Raw genomic sequence first — 22,743 nt, forward strand, 5'->3', positions numbered from 1 at the left:
GGACCTACTATAAGGTGGGTGCAAAACTGGTTGGAAAATCGTTCCCAGAGAGTAGTTTTCAATGGTTCACAGTAATGCTGGAAGGGCATAACGAATGGGGTCCTGCAGAGATCAGTTCTGGGTCCGGTTCTGTTCAATATCTTCATCAATTATTTAGATAACGGCATAGAGAGTACACTTAAAGTTTGTGGACGATACCAAGCTGGGAGGGGTTGCAAGTGCTTTGGAGGATAGGATTAAAATTCAAAATGATCTGGACAAACTGAGAAATGGTCTGAAGTAAATAGGATGAAATTCAATAAGGAAACATGCAAAGTACTCCGTTCAGGAAGGAACAATCAGTTGCACACAAACAAAATGGGAAATGACTGCTTAGGAAGGAGTCCTGCAGAAAGGGATCTGGGGGTCATAGTGGACCACAAGTTAAATATGAGTCAACAGTGAAATACTATTGCAAAAAAAAGCTAATGTCATTCTGGGCTGTATTAGCAGGAGTGTTGTAAGCAAGACTGGACAAGTAATTATTCCGCTCTACTCCGCGCTGATTAGGCCTCAACTGGAGTATTGTGTCCAGTTCTGGGTGCTACATTTCAGGAAAGATGTGGACAAATTGGAGAAAGTCCAGAGAAGAGCAACACAAATGATGAAAGGTCTAGAAAACATGAGCTATGAGGGAAGATTGAAAAAATTGGGTTTGTTTAGTCTGGAAAAGAGAAGACTGAGAGGGGACATGATAACAGTTTTCAAGTACATAAAAGGTTGTTACAAGGAGGCAAATTGTTCTCATTAACCCCTGAGGATAGGACAAGCAATGGGCTTAAATTGCAGCAAGGGAGGTTTAGGTTGGACATTAGGAAAAGCTTCCTAATTGTCAGGGTGGTTAAGCACTGGAATAAATTGCCCAGGGAGGTTGTAGAATCTCCATCATTGGGGATTTTTAAGAGCAGGTTAGACAAACACCTGTCAGGGATGGTCTAGATAATACTTAGTCCTGCCTTGAGTGCAGGTGACTGGACTAGATGACCTCTCGAGGTCCCTTCCAGTTCTATGATTCTTTGAGCACACCTGGAAATTAAAGAAGCCAAACTTTTAATTAATTCCCACCAAGAGGGTGATAGTTTGGATGCTTTGTCAAGCAGAATCCATCCAGCTGCGATTCCAGGGAGTGGAAACAATTATTTGTGCAAGCCTCTGAGCCCAGTCTGTGGATAAGACACTACTATTGGGATAAATGCAGCATGTCCTATTGCTCATCATCTGAGGTAGAGAAGAAATGCTTCCCTCTACAGTCACATTGGCAGGGAAATGGTGTTGGGGAATAGCTTCCTCCTCCACAGCCTTCAGCAAGGACCTTGTGAGCAACTCTCTCGTGATCAGTTTCCTGTGACTGCAAGGAGGCCTCAGGCACTGATGGAGCCTGGTCATTCCCAGCTTCCAACTTTATTTATGGAATGCAACATGTCACCACTGTAGACGTTTCCTATAGAGCAGGATCCACCTGCTGCAGTACAAAGCCCATGAGCTACACGTGTGGGACTACTGCATAGCAGAGAATCTGACAGTTCTAACTAGGGAGGACACAAAAGCCTAGGAATATTGCTGGAAGAGCAAACCTGCTGCAGAACAGTTCCTAGCCTCTTTAAAGCTGCAGGCAGCCTCTGCCATGATCAATAACATCAGAACTGGGGGGAGGGAGAGCTCAGTGGTTTGAGCATTGGCCTGCTAAACCCAGGGTTGTGAGTTCAATCCTTGAGGGGGGTCACTTAGGGATCTGGGGCAAAATCAGTACTTGGTCCTGCTAGTGAAGGCAGGGGGCTGGACTCAATGACCTTTCAGGGTCCCTTCCAGCTCTAGGAGATAGGTGTAACTGCAGCAGAAGGTATAGCTTGTGGTAAGTCATCTTAAAAACACTCATGTAAACTCTTCACAGCACCAGTTCTGCTTTGTTCCTTTTCCCCCTTCTTGCTGCCAAGCTCAACTTTCACCTAGGCAAAGAGGGTTCCAATGTCCTGTAGATACCCTCAATAGCAGAGCACACTCATAAACTCTGCTATGCACCAAACACAACACGTGAGCACCACGGTGTATATGCATCCTGTGTTATCCTAATGCAATCATAGAACCAAAGACACGTAGAGCGGGAAGGGTCATCTAGTCCAGCCCCCTGTGTGGAGACAGGGCCAAATAAACCTAGACCATCCCCGACAGGCGTTTGTCCAGCCTGTTCTTAAAAACCTCCAACGATGGGGATTCCACAGCCTCCCTTAGAAGCCTATTCCAGAGCTTGACTATCCTTATAGAATCATAGAAGTGTAGGACTGGAGGGGACCTTGAGAGGTCATCTAGTCCAGTCCCCTGCACTCAGTATTATCTAGATCCTCTCTGACAGGTGTTTGTCTAACCTGCTGTTAAACACCTCCAATGATGGAGATTCTACAACCTCCCTGGGCAATTTATTCCAGTGCTTAACCACCCTGACAATTAGGAAGTTTTTCCTAATGTCCAACCTAAACCTCCCTTGCTGCAATTTAAGCCCATTACTACTTGTCCTGTTCTCAGTGCTTAAAGAGAATAATTTATCACCCTCCTCTTTATAACAACTGTTTCTATACTTGAAGACTTATCTTGTCCCCCGTCAGTCCTCTCTTCTCCAGACTAAACAAACCCAATTTTTTCAATCTTTTCTCATAGGTCATGTTTTCTAGACCTTTAATCATTTTTGTTGCTCTTCTCTAGACTTTCTCCAATTTGGACACATCTTTTCCAAAGTATGGTGCCCAGAACTGGACACAATACTCCAGTTGAGGCCTCATCAGTGTGGAGTAGAGCGGAAGAATTACTTCTCCTGTCTTGCTTACAACACTCCTGCTAATACATCCCAGAATGATGGTGGGGTTTTTTGGGCACAGTATTACACTGTTGACTTGTATTTAGTTTGTGATCCACTATAACCCCCAGACCCTTTTCTGCACTACTCCCTCCTAGGCAGACAAGGTGGATGAGGTAATATCTTTTAGCATGTTGGTAAGAGACACAAGCTTTCGATAGACACAGATGTAAGGACTCAGGGACAAGAACCCATGTCTGCAGAGCCTGGGGCAGCTGATGTTCTCACAGTGCTACCAGGAGGCCATGCAACAGCACAGCCAGGGAGCACTGTGGAGAGTAGGCGCTGCAGGAAGTACCGCCCAAGAAACCCAGAGTAGCAGCCCTCTGATTGGCCAAATTCCCCTACTTAACCCCAGGGGTTGCCCCAGGAAGTTGTCTGGTCAATCACACAGACTTTGACTGCACTGCCAGACTTCGGCTCTTCCCCTGGTCTCTGATTCCAGCCTGACCCTGACTTCTGCCCCTTGATTCTAACCTTGTACTACCTCTGATCTCTGACCCTGGCCTGACTCTGACCCTGACTCTTGTTTACGGGACCTGGCCTTGCAATTCCGCCCATTCCTGACCCTGGTGGGCAGACCTCAGCCCAGCTGTGACCCTAGGCCATGCCACCTACGCCCCAGTCCCTTATGACAGAGCTCTTCCTCAGTCTGGGAAAGGAGCTCAGTGTCACAGCTTAACACAAGATCAAACAGTTTAGCCTCAGTAGCTCACACATGCTACCAGACCATTCAAGGGGAAGTGGCTTGTTAACACTTCCTAGGCAGTCATTTCCTATTTTGTATTTGTGCAACTGAGTATTCCTTCCTTGCATTTGTCCTTATTGAATTTTATCCTATTTATTTCAGATCATTTCTCCAGTTTGTCAAGGTCATTTTGAATTCTAATTCTGTCCTCCAAAAGCACTTGCAACCCCTCCCAGCTTGGTATGATCCACAAACTTTATACGTGTACTGTCTCTGCCATTATCCAAATCATTTATGAAGATACTGAATAGAACGAGACCCAGGAAAGATCCCTGAGGGACCCCACTCAATATGCCCTTCCAGCTTGATTGTAAACCATTGAAAACTACTCCCTGAGTATGGTTTTCCATCCAGTTGTGCACCTTCTTTATAGTAGATTTGTCTAGGCTAAATTTCTCTAGTTTGTTTATAGCTAAAGATTTTCCTAATACCTAACCTAAATCTCTCTTGCTGCAGATTGTGCCCTTACTTCTTGACCTTCAGTGGACATGGAGGACAATTGATCCCTGTCCTCTTTATAACAGCTTTTAACAGATTCAAAGACTGTTATCAGGTCCCCTCCTCAGGCTACGGATATACTAGGAGGCTTTAGGGGCAGGGCTGTGCTTAGGGTGACCAGACAGCAAATGTGAAAAATCAGGACAGGGGGTGGGGGGTAATAGGAGCCTATATAAGAAAAAGTCCCCAAAAATGGGACTGTTCCTATAAAATCGGGACATCTGGTCACCCTAGCTGTGCTGCTACAGCCCTGCCGCTAAAAGGCACGCGGTGTAGCTGCTGTTTGTCAGCAGGAGAGAGCTCTCCTGCAAACAAAGCGCTGTTCACAACGGCGCTTTTCGTCGGTAAACTTTTGTTGTTCAGTGGGTGGTTTTTGTTTTGTTTGTTTTTAACACCCCTGAACGACAAAAGTTTTGCCGATGAAGTGCCAGTGTAGAAAAGCCTCGGTCTTCTTTTCTCAAGACTAAACACCCAATTTTTTTTAACCTTTCCTAATAGATCAGGATTTCTAAACCTTTTTTCAATTGTATTGCTCTTCTCTGGACTCCCTCCACTTTATCCATCTTTCCTCAAGTGTGGTACCCAGAATTGGACATGGTACTCCAGTTGAGGCCTCTCCAGTGCCAACCAGAGTAGAACAATGACCTGTATCTTATATACCACACTCCTGTAAAGACACCCCTGAATGATATGTTGGGTTTTTTTTTGCAATTGCATCACATTGTTGGCTTATATTCAATTTGTGATCCACTATGGCGCCCAAATCCTTTTCAGTAGTAGTACCATCTAGCCAGTTATTTCCAATTTTGTAGTTGTGCATTTAATTTTTCCTTCCTAAGTTAAGTACTTTGTTCTAGTCTTTATTGAATTTCATCTTATTGATTTCAGATCAATTCTCCTATTTGTCAAGGTAGTTTTGAATTATAATCCTATCCTGCAAAGTGCCTGCGACCACTCCCAGTCTAGTGCTATCCTCAAAATTTTATAAGCAAACTCCCCACTCCCTTATCAATCATTAATGAAAATATTGAATAGTACCGGACCTAGGACTGACCCCAAACATCTGTTATATTTTCATCTAGATCTGGTGCGCAGGAAGGAGGTGGGATGGGTTGGGACAGGTGTTACAGGCCAACATCCCACCGGATGGCATTGCAAACATTATTCTATCAGGTGCTTACAAGACAACTTTGACCAAATATATATTGTGATGGGGCAAGGCCAGATGGCTACAGTAAAGTAGTGAGGAACAGGTATGTTAGCCCCAGGCTAAACAAATCCCTGGTACCATGGTAACCAAATGGCAGTTGCTCCAGGTTAATCAAGACACCTGGGGCCAATTAAGATCCTTCTAGAAGGCAGGAGAGACAGCTAGATTGATTGGGACACCTGAAGCCAATCAAGGACTGGCTGGAACTAGTTAAAAACCTCCCAGTTAGTCAGTGTGGGGTGGATGTCAGGAGCTATAGGAGGGAGCTGTGCTGTTGGAGGAATGAAGTAGTATGAATCCATATCAGGTGCAAGGAAGGAGGCCCTGAGGTAATTGTGAAGAAGCTATTGAGTGGGGGCTGCTTTGGGGAAGTAGCCCAGGGAATTGTACATGCCCTATTTCCAAAAAGTCAGCTTCCATAGCTGCTAAGTTTAGGGTCCCTGGGCTGGAGCCTGGAGTAGAGGGTGGGCCTGGGCCTGGGCTCTTCTGCCCCCCCCCCCCCGATTAATCACTGATACTGGGAGACAGAGACTGTGTGCGGGAGGGTTGTTTCTCTTCACCTCCCTTGCTGGCTTATGATGAAAATGGCTTAGTAGACTGTGACCCTTGCCTCTAGAGAGAGAGAAGGGCTATGTGGAGGGTCACAGTGAGCCTCTGAGGCTAGCAAAAATCCGTCAGGAAAGGCAGGACCCATGGAGTCAAGGACAGAACTTTGTCACAACATAGATAGATAGATAGATAGATAATCTCAAAACCCAACAACCTATCCTCAAAGTTATGTGCCTACTTGAAAAAACAGTAAAAGTCAAGCTTACTGTAACTGAAAAAGAGCAGACTGATGTGTCTACTGTTTTGGTTTGTTTTAGGGCTGTCGATTAATTGCAGTTAACTCACGTGATTAACTCAAAAAAATTAATCACGATTAATCGCACTGTTAAACAATAGAATTTCAATTGAAATTATTAAATATTTTTGGATGGTTTTTTTCTACATTTTCAAAGATTGATTTCAGTTACAACACAGAATACAAAGTGTACAGTGCTCACTTTATATTTTATTACAAATATTTGCACTGTAAAAATGATAAGAAATAGTATTTTTCAATTTACCTCATACAAGTACTGTAGGGCAATCTCTTTATCGTGAAAGTGTAACTTACAAATGTAGATTTTTGTTGTTGTTGCATAACTGCATTCAAAAACAAAACAATGTAAAACTTTAGAGCCTACAAGTCCACTCAGTCCTACTTCTCATTCAGCCAATTGCTCAGACAAACAAGTTTGTTTACATTTACGGGAAATAATGCTGCCTGCTTCTTATTTACAGTGTCACCTGAAAGTGAGAACAGGCGTTCGCATGGCACTTTTGTAGCCAGTTTTACATGGTATTCACATGTTTGAGCGATTGGCTGAAGTAGGACTGAGTGGACAGGTAGGCTCTAAAGTTTTACATTGTTTTATTTTTGAATGCAGTTTTTTTGTACATAATTCTACATTTGCAAGTTCAACGTTCATGATAAAGAGATTGCACTACAGTACTTGTACTAGGTGACTTGAAAAATACTATTTCTTTTGTTTTTTACAGTGCAAATATTTGTAATCAAAAATATAAAGTGAGCACTGTACACTTATTGATTTCAGTTACAACACAGAATACAATCTTTGAAAAAGTAGAAAACAAAAATATTAAAACAAATCATATTCTATTGTTTAAAAGCATGATCACACAATTAATTTTTGTAATCACTTGACAGCCCCAGTTTGTTTACAATGTTCATTTGATAACAGTTTTAGTCCATTTCCACCAGCAAGAAGGGACAAAAGTAACTTTTAAACCCCCTAAACAAGCCTGGAGCCTCAGGCACCTCACCTCCAGCCCCTCTGTTAAACTGATTCCATGCACCAGCCTTTGAACACCCCGAGTGAGTGTTTACTAACCCTCCCGGCACTGGGGGGTAAGGATCTATCCCCATTCCACAGCCCAGCAGCGACCTTCCCAAGGGAGTGGCACAGCCAGGACTGCGCTCACAGCCCAGCTCCACGCCCGCTCGCTGCCGGCCTCACTCCGCCCAGCCTGGGTGCAGAGGGGCCAATGCAGAGCAGCCCCCCGCGGAAAGCACCAGCCGCCCGAGTCCGCCGCTCCCCCCCCGGGGGGGGCACATATTGCTGCCGGCGTGAGCCGCAGGGGCGGTTAATGACAGCGCTGCGACCCCCGAGGAGGCTCAGCCCGGCCCCTAGCTCGCTCCAACCCCTCAGCGCTTCGCAATGAGGTTCGGGGTCAAAAGCACCCGGACTCCGCCCCGGGCCCGTATGGGGCGCACGAGTCCCGCCCCCCCCCCCACCACCCCCGAGAGCTGCGCGGAGCCAGCGGGCACACGCCGGGTTCATGCAGGGCGCAAAGAGCCCCGGAGCCCCCTTCCCGCCCAGGGCATCCTATCCGGGCATCCCAGCTCCGACACCCGCAGGGCCCCCGCTCCCCGCCGGGAGTGCCAGAGGCAGCCGGCCAAGGGCCAGGGGGGCGCAAGGGCCAGGGGGGCGGTGGCTGCCGCGGGCGCACGGCCGGGTGCAGGCAGGGACAGGGGGACCCCGAGCCCCGCGGGAGGCTGCATGGCCCGGAGCGCCCAGCCGGAGCCCGGGGAGTCGGTGCGGGTGCCTGGGGGTGCGTGCCCGGAGGACAGAACCGGGGGTCCGGCGCCCTCACCCTTCTTGAACTCCTCCAGCAGCGTGTCCAGGCGGCTGTCGCTGAAGACCCAGTGCAGCGGCCGGCGGTAGAAGCGGGTGACGGTCTGCAGCGGGGTGCAGTCGTCCGGGTCCACGAAGGCCAGGTCCTTGACGAAGAGCAGGTCCACGATGTTGTCCCGCCGGTCGCCCTCGTAGACCGGGATGCGGGTGTAGCCGGAGCGCAGGATCTCGGAGACGGTGGCGAAGTCCAGCACGGCGTCGGAGCGCAGCAGGAAGCAGTCGGCCAGCGGGGTGAGCACGTCCTCCACCGCCTTGGTGCGCAGCTCCAGCGCGCCCTGCACCATGGCCAGCTCCTCCCGCACCAGGTCGCTGTGCGGGTCGGCGGCGCGCAGCGTCTCCAGCAGGCGCTCGCGGGTGGAGAAGGTGCTGAGCTCCTGGCGCAGCGCCCAGTCCAGCAGGCGGCTCAGCGGGTAGCAGAGCGGGAAGGTGGCGGCCATCAGCAGGCGGGTGAGGCAGAGCGTGTGCGAGGCGATGGCCAGCCCGTGCCGGGAACACACCGAATAGGGCAGCACCTCGCCGCCCAGGAACACGGCGCCGGTGCAGAGCAGCACGGGCAGCCAGGGCACGCCCTGCACCCAGCCGGCCAGCGCCGGCCCCTGGCCGGGCAGGGATGCGCACAGCCAGCCGGCCAGCGCCGCGTTGGCCCCGGCCTGGCCTAGCAGCAGGGTGCAGAGCAGGAAGGTGCCACCGTGGCCCCGCACCGCCTGGACGCGGCGCGCCTGCTCCTGCTCCGCGGCCGAGCCGCTGTTGCGCAGCACGCGGAGCTCCAGCGGGTCCAGCGACAGCAGCGCCAGGCGCAGGCCGCTGAACAGCGCCGACAGCCCCAGTAGGAGCAGCGCCCCCAGGGCCCGGAGCCAGCCCGCCTCCGGCAGCGGCCCGAGCAGCCAGGGCTCCCGCGCCGCCCGCCGCACCCGCAGCAGGAAGCCGCCCGCCGCGCCGTGGTGCTGCCAGGCGCGCCCGTCCCAGGCGCAGAGCGAGAAGAGCCGCCCCCGCGGCCCGGCCCCGGGCTCCCCCTTGCGCGGCTCCCGCACTCGCACCCGCACCAGGGCGGAGCCGGCCGAGCCGCCCGGCTGCAGCGGGCCCAGCACCTCCACGTCCGAGGCCCAGGCGCTCTGCTGCGGGCAGCGCTCCCCGGGCGCCGGGCCCGGGCCCGCTCCCGCCGGCGGCTCCTCGATGAAGACCAGGCGGGGCTCGCTCTCCGCGCCGGGCGGCCCGCGGCTGCCGTTCCCCTCGGGCGGCGGCTGGAAGTAGAGGCGCAGCAGGAAGCTGGTCCCCTCGACCGCCCCCAGCGCGCCGGCCTCCAGCGAGACCCTGCCCGGGGCCGTGTCCTCGGGCCGCAGCCCCAGCAGCCAGGCGGCCCCGGCGGGCGGGCGGCGGGAGAGCGAGAAGAAGAGCAGCAGCACAGCGCCCCGGCTCCGGCCCCAGCCGCCCGCCGCAGCCGCCTGCACCGCCATGGCACTCCGCATGCACCGCACCGCAGCGCCCCCGGCCGCGCGTCACGCTGCAGCCCACGTGCCGGGCTGGGAGCGGCCGCGCCCGCTGGGGCCGGGGGGCCGGCCCGGCGTAGGGTGGGGGCTGCGTCTGGCCTCCCCCTGGCGGGGCCCTCAGCCACCCCCGGCCGGAATCCACGGGGACTGTGTCCAAGTGTCCACAAAGGCGCCGGCGCTGGGCTCACCAGAGCGCAAGTGTGAAAAATAGGGAGGGCTGGGGGTAATAGGAGCCTATATAAGAAAAAGACCCCAAAATCGGGACCTCCCTATAAAATCGGGACAGCTGGTCCCTCTAAGTGCGGCCCCACGACCGGCTCGCTGTAACTGCATGGGGCGGACACACGATGAGAAAGGGCCGAGCCTCAGGGAACACCAGGAGGGGCGCAAGCTGGGGCCCTTGTCCCTTTGGGAGCGGACAATTTCCCAGCTCCCAGGACCCGGTGCCTTCAGGCCTTCCCCTCAGTTCGGGCAGGTGGGGCTGGTCCAGGCTGGCTGGTTTATGCCCCGTTTCCACCGCAGCTCAGGGGCTATTTTCTGGGCTGTATCTGAATATTTCCAGAGCTTGTCTGCATGCGCCTGGCACCTGAACTTGGAATTTCAGCCTGGTGCATGTGAACATGTCTAACAGCATGAACGTGTGTGTCTATGCATGCATGTGACCGCGTGTCTCTAGGTGCATGTGCACATGCGTGATGGTGTGAGTGTCTCCACATGTGTGTGATTGTGTGCACCTGTGTGGTGTATCAGAGTGTGCACATATGTGATGGTGTGTCTGTATGTGTGGGCACACATGCTGGGGAGTGCCTGTGGGTGTATGTGCACGTGCACACACCTGATGGTGTGTGTATATGACTGTATGTGTGTGCGTGCACACATTTGGTGTGTATCTACATGTGTGTGTACATGCATGTGCACGTGTGATGGTGTGTATGTGATTGGTTTCAGAGTAGCAGCCGTGTTAGTCTGTATCCGCAAAAAGAACAGGAGTACATAGATTGTGTGTCTATGTCGGGGGTGGGCAAACTACGGCCTGCGGGCTGTTTTAATCCGTCCCTCTAGCTCCCACTGGGGAGCAGGGTCTGGGCTTCCCCTGCTCCAACCGGGGAGCAGGGTCGGGGGCCGCTCTACATGGCTCCCAGGAGCAGCGGCATGACTCCCCCTACGTCGTAGGGGCAGTCAGGGACCTCCACTCTGCACACTGCTCCCACCCCAAGCACCGCCCCTGCAGCTCCCATTAGCCAGGAACCGAAGCCAAGGGGAGCTGCAGGGGTGGTGCCTGCGGACGGGGCAGCGTGCAGAGCCGCCGGGCTGCGCCTTGCGTAGGAGCCAGAGAAGGGACATGCCGCTGCTTCCAGGAGCCGTTTGAGGTAAGCGCCACCTGGAGCCTGCACCCCTGAGCCTCTCCCCATGCCCCAACCCCCTACCCCAGTCTTCATCCCCCTCCTGCCCTCTAAACCCCTCGATCCCAGCCCAGAGCACCCTCCTGTACCCCAAACCCCTCATCCCCAGGCCCACCCCAGAGCCTGCACCTCCAGCCAGAGCCTCACCCTGCACCTCACTCCCCAGCCTGGAGCCCCCTCCTGCACCCTGAACTCATTTCTGACCCCCAACCCCAATTTTGTGAGCATTCATGGCCCACCATACAATTTCTATTCCCAGATGTAGCCTCGGGCCAAAAAGTTTGCCCAACCCTAATCTATGTGCAGGGGCGGCTCCAGGCACCAGCGCAGCAAGCACGTGCCTGGGGCGGCAAGCCGCGGAGAACGGCCTCCTGGTCGCTGTGAGGGTGGCAGTCAGGCATGCCTGCGGGAGGTCCGCTGGTCCCGTGGTTTTGGCAGCAATTTGGCAGCGGGTACGCCGAAGGCGCGGGACCGGCAGTTCGCCTGCAGAAATGCCGCCGAATCCACGTGACTGCAGACCGCCCGCAGGCATGCCGCTGAAGCCCACCTGACTGCCGTGCTTGGAGCGGCAAAAAACATAGAGCCGCCCCTGTCTATGTGCATATTCACGTGTGTGACAGTGTGAATCTATGCGCGTGTGCATGTGATGGGGTATGTGTCACAGAGTGTGGGGGGAGTCAGGGCCCTGCACCCCCGGCTTCCTGCGATTCACCATGACTCTCAGCCAGCCAGTAAAACAGAAGGTTTATTAGACGACAGGAACACAGTCCCAAGCAGAGCGTGTAGGTACAACCAGAACCCCTCAATCGAGTCCTTCTGGGGGGTTCAGGGAGCTTAGACCTCAGCTTGGGGTTCCCTGCGTTGCACCACCCAGCCCAAACTGAAACTAAAAACTCCTCCAGCAGCTTCCTCCCCCCTCCCCTCTGCTCCTCCTCTTCTTTGTTCAGTCTCCCAGGCAGAAGGTGTCACTTCTCCCAACCCCCGTCCTGGCTCAGGTTACAGGTCAGGTAGCTTCCTTCTCATCCCCAATGTAACACATTCCCAGGTCAAATCCGCCCGTTCCCTGCTCCGTCACAGTGTGCAGTGGCAGATTATCACATGGGCCCATGGGGCCTGTGCCCCAGGCCCCCCCACAGGAGTGCTGGAAGCTGGGTAGAGGTGGGGGAGCCACTGGGGCCCCGTCCTCTAGCCAGGCTAGAAGCCAGAGCTGGGCAGTGGTAAGAGCCAGACAGGGAGCCCTGGACCCTCCACCTGCCCTGGGCAGGGGCTGGGTGTTCGAGAGCAGCCCTCAGCCCCTGTCCCTGCCCCCTGGATGCACTGCCCAGGGTAGGTGGTGGATGCGGGGCTCCCCACAGTGGCCCCGGGCTCCCTGCGCAGGGCCGGCTCCAGCATTTCTGCCGCCCCAAGCAAAAAAAAAAAAAAAAAAAAGCCGCGATCGGCGGCGGCAGTTCAGTGGCAGGTCCTTCGCTCCTAGAGGGAGTGAGGGACCTGCCACCCCCGAATTGCTGCAGGTGCCGCCCCTCTCCCTTGGCCGCCCCAAGCACCTGCTTGTTAAGCTGGTGCCTGGAGCCGGCCCTGTCCCTGCGGCTCTTCCCACGGCCTGGCTCCAGCTTCTGGCCTTGCCAGGGTGTGGGGCCTGGGGTGGGGGAAAAGGAGGGGCAGGGCCCAGGGCCCATGATGGTGGTGGGGCTAAGGCCCACCTTACCCCCCCATTGGGGAAGAAGCCGGCGTGGGGACACCGCTAGCAGGGGCTGCACTTCACACCAGGCGAGCTGATCACCAGTTCCCCCACTGCAAAGTACAGCACCTGCCTGAGGCTATTATGCCCACGTTAAAAAAGTGGGAGGGCCTGGCCCCCCTGGTTCTGGCACCCCAGACCCCCATGGTGTGGGAGCCCAAATGTTCTTTGTGCCCAGGCTGCCAAAAAAATCGTAATCCACCTCTGGGGAGGAGAGGGGGTGTGCATGTGTGTGCTGGTATATGTGTGACAGTGCGTCCGGGGCCATCCCAAGGGGACTGCGCGGCCCCGGGACAAATCGACCTGTATGCCCCCCCCCCTTAACATTTTTTATACGGGTGAAATCTGGTGTCAGGAGGGGACACCAGTGCTGGGGGGCGAGGGACTATGGAGAGTCACAGGGTGGTACCTGTACTATGGACGAGGGGGCCCGGAAAAGAGAGGGGTCCAGGGCGGAAGGTCAATGGATGGGGTCAGCCTGGTGCTGGCATGTTCCGGCGGTGCTAGGATGCTGGTGGCTGGTGTGGCGGCAGGTGAACAAGAAAAATAAACACAGTATGCTTCCCGCCAGTGAGTGCAGGCCTGACCCCCGCTGCCGGCGCCAGGCCCCACACTACCCCTCCCCCGGGCCGGCCTGGCCCCCCCGAACCCGTAACCCCAACCCCCAGCCTGGCCTGGTCCCCCAGGCACCCCTAGCCTCATTCCACCCAGGCCAGCCTAGCACCCCTCGCACGACACACGCACACTGAAGCCCGGGGCCCCCCAAAGCGCAGGGCCCAGAGCGGTTGGTCTGATTCGCCGCACCCAAGGGAGGGCTCTGAGTGGGTTTGTGTATGTAGGTTTGCAGGGTGGTGTGTGTGTACATGCGTGTGCACACGTGGGGAGAGTGTGTGCTGGGCTGAGGGCCCGGCTGCACTCGGGTGTGATCCTGTGACCCTAGCACAAGACCCGTGTTTTGCACTGCAAAGTCCTGAGTTCTGAGCTGCTGGGGGCAGGGTGTGCGGGCAGGGACCCCCCCTCCCTCCCTGCCCCACCCAAGGGGCACTCGCCGGCTTCTCCGGGCCGGGCCAGACCCACCCAGGGCGCACCGCACATGGTGCCCTGGTAGGGTGACCAGATGTCCGGTTTTTATAGGGACAGTCCCGATACTCTGGCGACACCATCAGAGGACCCAACCACATCAGCCACACCATCAGGGGCTCATTCACCTGCACATCCACTAATGTTATATATGCCATCATGTGCCAGCCATGCCCCTCTGCCATGTACATTGGCCAAACCGGACAGTCCCTCCGCAAAAGAATAAATGGACACAAATCGGACATCAGGAATGGTAACATACATAAGCCAGTAAGTGAACACTTCAATCTCCCTGGTCATTCTATTACAGATTTAAAAGTCACTATCATTGAACAAAAAAACTTCAGAAACAGACTTCAAAGAGAAACAGCAGAACTAAAATTCATTTGCAAATTTAACACCATTAATCTGGGCTTGAACAGGGACTGGGAGTGGCTGGCTCATTACAGAAGCAGCTTTTCCTCTCCTGGAATTGACATCTCCTCATCTATTATTGGGAGTGGACTACAGCCACCCTGATTGAATTGGCCCTGTCAACACTGGTTCTCCACTTGCGAAGTAACTCCCTGCTCTCCATGTGTCAGTATATAATGCCTGCATCTGTAACTTTCACTCTATGCATCCGAAGAAGTGAGGTTTTACCCACGAAGGCTTATGCCCAAATAAATCTGTTAGTCTTTAAGGTGCCACCAGACTCCTTGTTGTTTTTGTAGATACAGACTAACACGGCTACCCCCTGATACTTAGTCCTGATATTTGGGGCTTTTTCTTATATAGGCTCTTATTACCCCCCACCCCGTCCCGATTTTTCATACTTGCTGTCTGGTCACCCTATGCCCTGGCCTGTGGCCGCCCTAGACAATGAGGTGCCTGCACTTGCTCTTCCCAGCCGACAGGGGGCGCTGTGGGTCGCTGCCCCCCCCCGGCTCATGCCTGGGCCCGCCAGCCGCTGATGGGTGGCGAGGGAGAGGCGGCAGCGGGGGAAAGGTGAGAACCTGCCCCCCCCCGAGCCCCGCCCGGCACACCCCTCCCCCCCCAGCCCCACCCGGCACACCCCTCCCCCCCTTCCTACACACCCCTCCCCTCACAGCCCCGCCTGGCACCCCCCCTACTTCCTACACACCCCTCCCTCCACAGCCCCGCCCGGCACACCCCTCCCCTCACAGCCCCGCCTGGCACACCCCTCCCCCCTTCCTACACTCCCCTCCCCTCCCCCACAGCCTCGCCCCCCGGAGTCCGGCCCTGCACACCCCTTCCCCACAGCCCCACCACTGGGCACACCCCTCCCTCATAGCCTCTGCTTCCCACATCCCGGCACACGCCTCCACCACAGCCCTGCCCAGGGCAAACCCCTCCCCCACAGCCGCACCCACAGGCACACCCCTCCCCTACAGCCCCTGCTCCCCACACCCTGGCACACCCCTCCTCCATACCCGTACACTCCTCACCCATACCCACACACCCCTCCCCCAGGGCCCCGCCCCGGGCACACCACTCGCCCACCCCGTTCCCCTCAGTCCCACACATCCCTCCCTCACAACCCCATTCCTGCACACGTCTCCCCCATAGTCCCTGTTCCCCACACCCTGGCACACCTGGCCCGCACACCCCTCCTCTACAGTCCTGCCCTGGGCAAACCCCTCCCCCACCCCTGCACACCCTTCCTTCACAGCCCCACCCCAGGCACACCCCTCCCTCATACCCGCACACCCCTTCCCACAGAGCCCCGCCCCCGGGCACACCCTGCACATCCCACTGGAATGGGTTCCCTAGGGAGGTGGTGGAATCTCCTTCCTTAGAGGTTTTTAAGGTCAGGCTTGACAAAGCCCTGGCTGGGATGATTTAGTTGGGGTTGGTCCTGCTTTGAGCAGGGGGTTGGACTAGATACCTCCTGAGGTCCCTTCCAATCCTGATATTCTATGATTCTCCTGCACACCCCTCCCCCATAGTCCCTGCTCCCCACACCCCGGCACACCCCTCCCCCACAGTCCCACCCTTGGACACACCCCTCCCCCAAACTCACGAACCCCGTCCTCAGTCCCACACACCCCTGTCCCACATCCCCACTCCAGCACACCCCTCTCCCATAACTCTTGCTCCCCACACCCCTTCCCCACACCCGCACCCCCCCCCCCTCAGCCCCACCCAGGGTACTCCCCATCCCCATAGTCACTAGCTAGACCCATACTGCTCGGCTCCAGTGTGGGCAGGCAGGTATTAGCAATGAACCCTTTAAGTGTTCACTTTTTATACCCTTCAGCAAACAAGTGATGTCATAGCCAAGTACTTACTTCAGCTGAAAACCAATTGGAGACAGTTCACCCTTATTTCCAGTCTGAATATTCAGCTATATATTTAAAGTTACAGAATAGCTGGAACCCTTCTTTACAACACGGTTACCTGTACCACACTCATATATGTACTGGGTCAATTTAATGTTATTGTAGAAACCTTAACTGCCATATTTCCTGACTGATTATTTAATTTCTCAATATCATAGAATATTAGGGTTGGAAGAGACCTCAGCAGGTCATCTAGTCCAACCCCCTGCTCAAAGCAGGACCAGTCCCCAACTAAATCATCCCAGCCAGGGCTTTGTCAAGCCGGGCCTTAAAAACCTCTAAGGATCGAGATTCCACCACCTCCCTAGGTAACCCATTCCAGTGCTTCACCACCCTCCTAGTGAAAAAGTTTTTCCTAATATCCAACCTAGACCTCCCCCACTGCAACTTGAGACCATTGCTCCTTGTTCTGTCATCTGGTACTACTGAGAACAGTCTAGATCCATCCTCTTTGGAACCCCCTTTCAGGTAGTTGAAGGCTGCTATCAAATCCACCTCACTCTTCTATTCTGCAGACTAAATAACCCCAGTTCCCTCAGCCTTTCCCGCAAGTCACATGCCCCAGCCCCCTAATCATTTTCATGCCCTCCGCTGGACTCTCTCCAATTTGTCCACATCCCTTTTGTAGTGGGGGGACCAAAACTGGACGCAATACTCCAGGTGTGGCCTCACCAGTGCCGAATAGAGGGGAATAATCACTTCCTTCGATCCGCTGGCAATGCTTCTACTAATACATCCCAATATGCCGTTGGCCTTCTTGGCAACAAGGGGACACTGCTGACTCATATCCAGCTTCTCGTCCACTGTAATCCCCAGGTCCTTTTCTGCAGAACTGCCGCTTAGCTAGTCGGTCCCTAGTCTGTAGCAGGGCATGGGATTCTTCCGTCCTAAATGCAGGACTCTGCACTTGTCCTTGTCAAACCTCATCAGATTTCTTTTGGCCCAATCCTCCAATTTGTCTAGGTCACTCTGGACCCTATTCCTACCCTTCAGCATATCTACCTCTCCCCCCAGTTTAATGTCATCTGTGAACTTGCTGAGGGTGCAATTAATCCCATCATCCAGATCATTAATAAAGATGTTGAACAAAACTGGCCCCAGGACCGACCCTTGGGGCACTCCGCTTGAAACCGGCTGCCAACTAGACATCGAGCCATTGATTGCTACCCGTTGAGCCCAACGATCTAGCCAGCTTTCTATCCACCTTATAGTCCATTCATCCAATCCATACTTTTTTAACTTGCTGGCAAGAATACTGTGGGAGACCGTATCAAAAGCTTTGCTATAGTCAAGCTATATCACATCCACTGCTTTCCCCATATGCACAGAGCCAGTTATCTCCTCATAGAAGGCAATCAGGGTGGTCAGGCATGACTTGCCCTTGGTAAATCCATGCTGACTATTCCTGATCACCTTCCTCTCCTCCTAGTGCTTCAGAATGGATTTCTTGAGGACCTGCTCCTCAAGAAATCATCCTCAAAATGATTTTGCCGGGGACTGAAGTGAGGCTGACCGGTCTGTAGTTCCCCGGGTTCTCTTTCTTCCCTGTTTAAATACGGGCACTATATTTGCCTTTTTCCAATCGTCTGGGACCTCCCCCGATCGCCACGAATTTGCAAAGCTAATGGCCAATGGCTCTGCAATCAGCGAACTCCCTCAGCACCAATGGATGCATTAGATCTGGACCCATGGACTTGTGCATGTCCAGCTTTTCTAAATAGTCCTTAACCTGTTCTTTCACCACTGAGGGCTGCTCACCTCCTCCCCATACTGTGCTGCCCAGTGCAGCAGTCTGGGAGCTGACCTTGTCTGTGAAGCCCGAGGCAAAAAAAGCATTGAGTACTTCAGCTTTTTCCACATCATCTGTCACTAGGTTGCCTCCCTCATTCAGTAAATGTAGCATTAGAATGGTATTGTGCATTTAATAAAGTTAGTTACTCGTAAGAGAGAAAATGAATAGAAAGGAACATTGTGTTCTTGGAAATGGGATTTCTGCAGAATTTCAGAAACTGCTGCACATCCTTGTTCCTAGACCCATGGCTGATAAATCTGTTTTTTACTGCTGTGCACGCGTCCATGGGGCTCAGTCGTCACTTCTCACAGAAGACCCCTGGCATGGAGTTCTGGGGATGCAAATCTCCATAAGGATTTCCTGACTGTCCTGTCTCCCCCTCCCACATTGTCCCATTATAGGGAGATACCTCCCCTTGTAGAGCCCAAATCTGGTGGATCCCCTGGGATCTGAGCAGGTCCATCTGCATGGTGACCTTGCGCTTCTGCACCAGCTGTGACTCCTGGTGGTTCCCCCTTCCAACTCCCTGAAAGTGGGTCTCCAATGGAGTCAATCTGTTTGGGACTCTTCCTGGCCTCAGCTGCCAGGAGATCCTTAGAGAGGGAACAACGTGTTCACCCCCTTCCCCAGCACAGGCCCTATGAATAGGTCCCTGTAGTATCCAAAGTGAGTCCCCAGTCTGTGTATAAGAGGGAGAGATCTTTGTGTGAGCATCCCCTCCATGTGTTGATCAGACAGGGATGATCTAGGCCAATGCAGTTTTTTAAACATCTGCGTGATCTGTCTCCCCAGCCCATGGGTATATTTGGCAATAACTTGAAGAGCCACAAGGTGGCGAACTATCCCCATGCTTCTGTCAGTAAAATGAACCGCAGATTGATGACTTTGGAACTGGTGCTTTTAAAAATCATTTCTGGTAGTTACTGTGTGGTACAACCTCTTCTAGAAGGTGGCTGGTAGCTCCAGGTTATGCTGAGCCTTTCATTTGAACCCTGTGTTTTTCCTTCTGTATAATTCTACTTTTCGTGCCTGGAGAGCAGGACCCTGTGGAGCCCAGGACCTCGGTGTGTGACTAGGTGGCATTGGAGGCTGCTCTTTCCTAGCTCTTCTGTTAATTTTCCCAAGAAAGGGATACCAGGTGGTAATTTTCGAGATCTCTAGGGACCAGTGATACCTTCTTGAACACTGACCAAGCTACTCCATGGTTTAAGGATGGTAGGTTTCCTTCTTCAAAGATGACATTCACGGTCTCCATCAGAAGGGTCAGCTGATCTGGAGCGTCTCTTCCTAACCCTAATGTTACATTAAGAAAAACAGACATGTCAGGCTTCTGCTTCAAGCAGCAGGGGGATGTTTAGGGTGATGCTTCTTTTAGCAAAATAAAGAGTGGCTGGATACTAGGACCAGGTCACATGCTGTGAGTTGGACATGGCATTTGGTTTTGAGCAGACTGAGAGAGGAGAAGATTAAAAAGTGTTAGCAACAGGACTCAGAGCTGGTACCTCCACTCCCAAACAGGAGCAGTCAGAAAGATCTGGCAGGGAGATAGGGCTTGGTCTGTGGAGATTGTAACTTCAAGGTGCTGTCCCTTCCACTCCCATTCACTTTGTCTAGATGAGGCTCTTGTCTTCAGGAGAAGAAAAGGTGTATTTTTAACACGAGGTAACTAGTGAAGATAAGGTGGCTTGTAGTTTTCACAAGTTAGTTTACCTCAACCTGCTAACACGTGTGAAAACTGCAAGCTGCTTTGTCTTTACTAGGGTTTTATCTCATTTTAGTTAGCCTGTGTTAGCTAACAGGTGGTTAGACCACAGCTCTCTTCGTAGAGAAGATACACCCTGGGGGTGAAAGGTGTATTGTTAGGTGGTGTCTAATAGCTCAGCCTATTTAATACCTTCTTAAACTGTAGACCAGACAAAGCAAGTTGTCCTTTAACACATGCTAAATTGGTCAAGTAAAAGTGCTCGGGGTGTTGTCCTCACCTTTAAGGCTCTGCACAGAGATCTGCCCTGGCAACATCCTATCTGTTAGGTCTCTCTAGGGCCCCCACTTTCAAAATATCGAGGCACCTGATCCCAGCCCCCATTTCCACCTATAACTCCTCTTGCACCTCACTCTCTGGTCTCCTTGTCCTTTATTCCTTTCCCTACTGGTGACACTGCTCTTACATTAGAAACAGTGACCCTTTTCCCGGGCTCCAGGATTCCTCAATTGCCCCTTCAAATCTCTGCTTTAAATCCCACTTCTCTTGCCTGCCTTCCATTTCTGATCTGTTCTGACCCTCATGCCTTGTCCCTCAACTATTGGTACCCATGTGTCATGAGCTGTACAGGTGCTTTGAACCCTACTGGGCCACCACCGTCCTGTTCTAAGTTTGCCTACACAAATCTGTGTAGGACAGGGGCACTCTGACTCGGAATGAGGAAGTGGGCTGGGGCTTATAAAGAAGCTCATTCTGCTTTAGGGCCTGAAGCCAGAGTTTCATGAGCAGGGTAGGCTGGAACTACCCTCCCACTCCTCCCTCAGTGAAGAGGTATCAGGCAGGCTTGGCCCTAGTGGTTCGCTGAGAAACAGGTAAGCAAGGCAGGCTGGGGACTGTATGGCAGCCATGTTAGTAGTTCTCCCTTCTGGCAAAGCATGCTGGGAAGTAAAGGGAGTATTTAAAGCAGTGATACTCAGACTGGGGCCCTGAAGTTGCAAGTGATTCTTGAATGTTTCCCTGCAGCTCTTTGCAGCATGACGGGGTGCTGGAACAGTGTGTGTAGTGGAGGTGCTGAGAGCCATTGAACCAAACTAAACCCGGTATGTAATGGAAACCACATCACACACCCTGCACCCCTAGTTCCAGTGCTTACGGCATATGATATTAAAAAACACTGTGTGATTTAATTATTAACCAGTCAGGAGGCTTTTACTATGTTATTAACCAATTGTCGTTTATAAAATAATAATACTTGGTCAGTCATTTTGCATGAGAATAATATATATAAAAATAGTAACTGAAACACTGAATTCACCCTCCTGTGGCTCCTTTGGGTAATGGTGATCACTGAGGTGTGAGTATCACTGATCTAAAGGCTACCCTTTCCTCAAGGTGGGAAGAAGTCTAGAGAGAGTCAGGCTGGGCTAGCTGCTTCTCGTGGAAGGCATGTGCAAGTAAATCAAACTTGTTTATGTTTTCTTTTTGTAACCCTTTGCTTAGTAACAACTCGGGGGCAGACACCTCTGCAGAGCATGTGAAACACCTGCTGGGAAGTGGGGACGTTTTGCTGCTGCCTTCTGGGGCAGGCTGAACTAAAGATCGCCAGGCAGGAGAACATTGTTTACAAACTGCAGTGTGCCTTTTTTGTTCAGCCTCTGACACTATCTTGTACAGACTGTAAGCTGCTCTGATAGGGACAATCTCTTACTGCATGTTTGCAAAGCACGATGGACGTCTGTGGTGCTGCCTATGTACAGCAGTTAGTCCATAATAAGCAGTGGCCTCTCCTGCACAGGTACAGCAAGTGCCTTACTCTGTTTCCATCTGTTTTCCAAGGGTTTTGGATAATGGCTGAGGACAGCCCATTCTGACAGGGAAGCTAAAGGGAGGAAGTCAGGAGGTTTAACTAATTTCTGCAATTTAAATATATAATCAGTGACATATGGTGATACTAAATACAGAAGAAAAGTGGTTGTATAAATCAAGCTTTTGCACACAGTCAAAAGCACATAGCTGTAACAACAAATTTAACCGCTCCCTACTCCCTCCCAATAGTGTCTGTACTATGGAAAGTAATGGGCCACGTTTCCAAACAATCTTGGCATGCGATTGCATGTACATTTTGCCTGCATAGCTGTTTATCTAACTTGCCCCAAATTCCTATAACTAGAGATTCAACAAAAAGTTGAGGGGGAGGAAAGAAGTACAGCAAAGTTCTGCAGAGAGTACAAAGGCAATTCCCACATTATACATTCCTGGCCCAAGCCTGTAACTTTTTCTGCAGGGCTGGGCCCCGGTACCCAGCACAGAGACCCCCTGGGAGTTCTGGATGGGCGCAAGAGTCTGCCCATGCTGAGGCAGTTGTAGGATCAAGCCCTATAACTGTAGGTGTGATGTGAATACTTGTCCCACAACTCATTGCGTTCAGGCAATACTTCCCCAACTTGTTACCCAAACAAAGGAAGGAACAGGTAAAATGCATCGGATTCATATTACGTCGTTGGTAAAGCATGTTTCTAGCTAGTTTGTGGAGACCCAGACAGATTTCCCAAATTCTTCACTTTCCTCTTGGAAAAGGACTCTATCAAGGGCTTCATTTCATCACACCTGCCTCCTCACTCCTAGGCACAGCTGCTCAGAAATCTGCAATTGAAATGGGTTTTCAACAGAAAATGCAGTTTCTTCAAAATGGAAATTTTCTTCAGGAAAATTTCAAATGTGTGGAAATTATTTTATTTTGTACCTGGAAGAGTGAAATGAAATATTTTGAGGTAAGTCATTTCGACATTAATTTGTGTGTCTCTGAGCTGCTCCAGTGCTTCATGGGACTTATATTTTGAAAGCCTCATGCCCACATTCTCTTCTATGAGTTATGTTCCCTGGCTGGATTATATTTCCCATGATGCACAGCAGTGGTTTAACCAGAGGGAATACCATGATGCATCAAAAAGAGACACAGATTCATGCTGAAATTAAACATTTTGATGTTTCCAAATAGAATTTTTTTAGAACTTTCTGTCCTGTGAAAAAATTTGGTATTTGACTTTTCAGCCTAATTTGGGATGAAAACATTTTGAAATGTCAGGACAGAAATTCTGTTTTTTGATTGGCTCTG

The 22,743-nt window shown here is 52.4% G+C and overlaps 1 protein-coding gene across 1 annotated transcript in view; it reads right to left on the reverse strand.

Moving 5' to 3' along the window:
• The window catches only part of CNNM1 (cyclin and CBS domain divalent metal cation transport mediator 1), a 62,470-nt gene extending 52,932 nt beyond the window's left edge, over nucleotides 1-9,538 (reverse strand). Inside the window, exon 1 of the mRNA XM_065407534.1 lies at nucleotides 8,044-9,538. Within this exon, the coding sequence (XP_065263606.1) occupies nucleotides 8,044-9,538 (1,495 nt within the window). The remainder of the gene's footprint in view (nucleotides 1-8,043) is intronic.
• Nucleotides 9,539-22,743: the final 13,205 nt, after the last annotated feature.

Source organism: Emys orbicularis, chromosome 7 (assembly GCF_028017835.1).
Source record: "Emys orbicularis isolate rEmyOrb1 chromosome 7, rEmyOrb1.hap1, whole genome shotgun sequence".
NCBI lineage: Eukaryota > Metazoa > Chordata > Testudines > Emydidae > Emys > Emys orbicularis.